This window comes from Fulmarus glacialis, unplaced genomic scaffold (genome assembly GCF_000690835.1).
Source record: "Fulmarus glacialis isolate BGI_N327 unplaced genomic scaffold, ASM69083v1 scaffold37469, whole genome shotgun sequence".
Taxonomy (NCBI): domain Eukaryota; kingdom Metazoa; phylum Chordata; class Aves; order Procellariiformes; family Procellariidae; genus Fulmarus; species Fulmarus glacialis.
The window spans coordinates 6,449-8,046 of record NW_009235880.1 but is presented as its reverse complement, the minus strand read 5'-3'; the positions used below and the strand labels follow the sequence as shown (position 1 = coordinate 8,046).

The window sequence follows — 1,598 nt, the reverse complement described above, 5'->3', positions numbered from 1 at the left end:
CCCCCTGCGCAGAGCTCAGGAGCAAACAGAGCTGGTCTGGGCTCTTGGGCAGCCTCAAGTCGCTGCGCTCAGACATGTCCTGCAGCTCGGCACGACCACACAGCCTGACCCTGTCTCCACTATCCGCCCTCCCTGACACAGCTTACCAGGATGGGCTTGGAAACACCCAGCAGAACCACCAAAGAGACACCCTGTGAAACACTCAGGGCCTCCTGGAGCGACGGGAGCTAGAAAAGCTGATGACATTTAACAGTCAGCAACAATCAGCCTCAGGGTACAAGGGATCTGTTTACAAAGCTGCAACATCCCAGCTGCAAAGCGTGCTGCTAGCAGGGGGCCTTTCTGTCCTCCGGATCAGGGAGCTGCCTACGTCCTGCCGTCCCTCCCGCCCCGTCGCAGAGCAGGGCGCAGCCCACCTCCGGTGTTGGTGATGGTGACAGGCACGCCCTGGACTTGCACGCCGTTGATGTTGATGGTCTGCATGGCCTGCGCCGCGGCCGCCAGCTGAGCTGCATTCAAGCTGATGATGCCTCCGGCGGGGGCAATCTTTGGCAGAGTGCGTTCCTTGCGTGTGGCTGGTTTCTTGTTGCTGCCCCCCGTGCCGGAACTGCGGGACACTGGGCTGCTGCAAGAGGTCCCAGACGGAGCCACCGTCATGGCTGGAGCTTCCTGAAGCAGCACTGTCTGCAGCTCACCCGACGGTGTTTTGAAGTAGACCTGATGGGAGGAGAGAAGAGGAATGAGACCAGCCACTGTCACTGGGCAGACCCCCCTCCACCACGATGGTCGCCCTCCCCACACAACCCAGGAATCTGCGCCTGTGATGAGCCAAAGAGCAGGAGAAGTTGCCTGAGCATCTGAAGACCCTTTGTGGGCCTCCTGAAGAAGGTCCTGGCCTTGCACGGCAGCAAAGGGCTGCTTTAGCCTTGCAGCCTGGTTTCCAAAGGCAACACTAAAGACACAGTCCTACAGGCTGTGAGCCCCACTCCCCCACCTCCCTCCATCTCCCAAGAGTTTCTGAGCAGGCTGGCTCATCCCAACCCGAGCTGGTGGCACAGCAGATGTTTCAAGGACACTGCGCTCCTACAGGTCCTGTAAAAGCAGGTGACCAGGAATAGAGACTTAATAAAGCCCTGCGGAGGAAACAGCTGTGCTCCCAACCCTTCTTAGGCATCAGAGAATCGACGCAAGCAATGCCAAGTTGATGGATGTTTGGTGGCTCACAAAACCCTTCGGCTTTTTAAAGCCTGGGTAAGAGCTCGGAGGAGAAACAGGGCAGAAGGACCTCGCAGGAGGACAAAGGAGGTGGTACCTGGGTAGGAGTGGGTTCCGACGTCTGGATCTGGAAGTTCTGGGAGGATTTTTGGGGGACGGTGGGGAGCGTGGCAGAGGCAGCTTGGACCACGCGCAGGGCCTGCTGCGGGATCTGCACCACCTGCGGCTCCTGCTTGGGCTGCACCACCTGCACCTGCTGCACCACGGCTGGCTGGCCGGAGCCCGGGCTCTGCACGATGAGCAGGTTGTTGCCCGCCTGGATGATGTTCTCCGCCATGGTCTCTATTAACACCGTCTCCACCTGCTCAGCCACAGCCACGGCG

At 59.7% G+C, this 1,598-nt stretch overlaps 1 protein-coding gene across 1 annotated transcript in view; it reads right to left on the bottom strand.

The window, feature by feature from the left end:
* Nucleotides 1-416: 416 nt before the first annotated feature.
* SP2 (Sp2 transcription factor) overlaps nucleotides 417-1,598 on the bottom strand; it is a gene marked incomplete at its 3' end in the record, with an annotated part of 5,612 nt that continues 4,430 nt past the window's right edge. The window contains exons 4-5 of the mRNA XM_009586182.1: nucleotides 1,313-1,591; nucleotides 417-717 (exon numbers count right to left, since the gene is read on the bottom strand). Of these exons, the coding sequence (XP_009584477.1) occupies nucleotides 417-717; nucleotides 1,313-1,591 (580 nt within the window). The remainder of the gene's footprint in view (nucleotides 718-1,312; nucleotides 1,592-1,598) is intronic.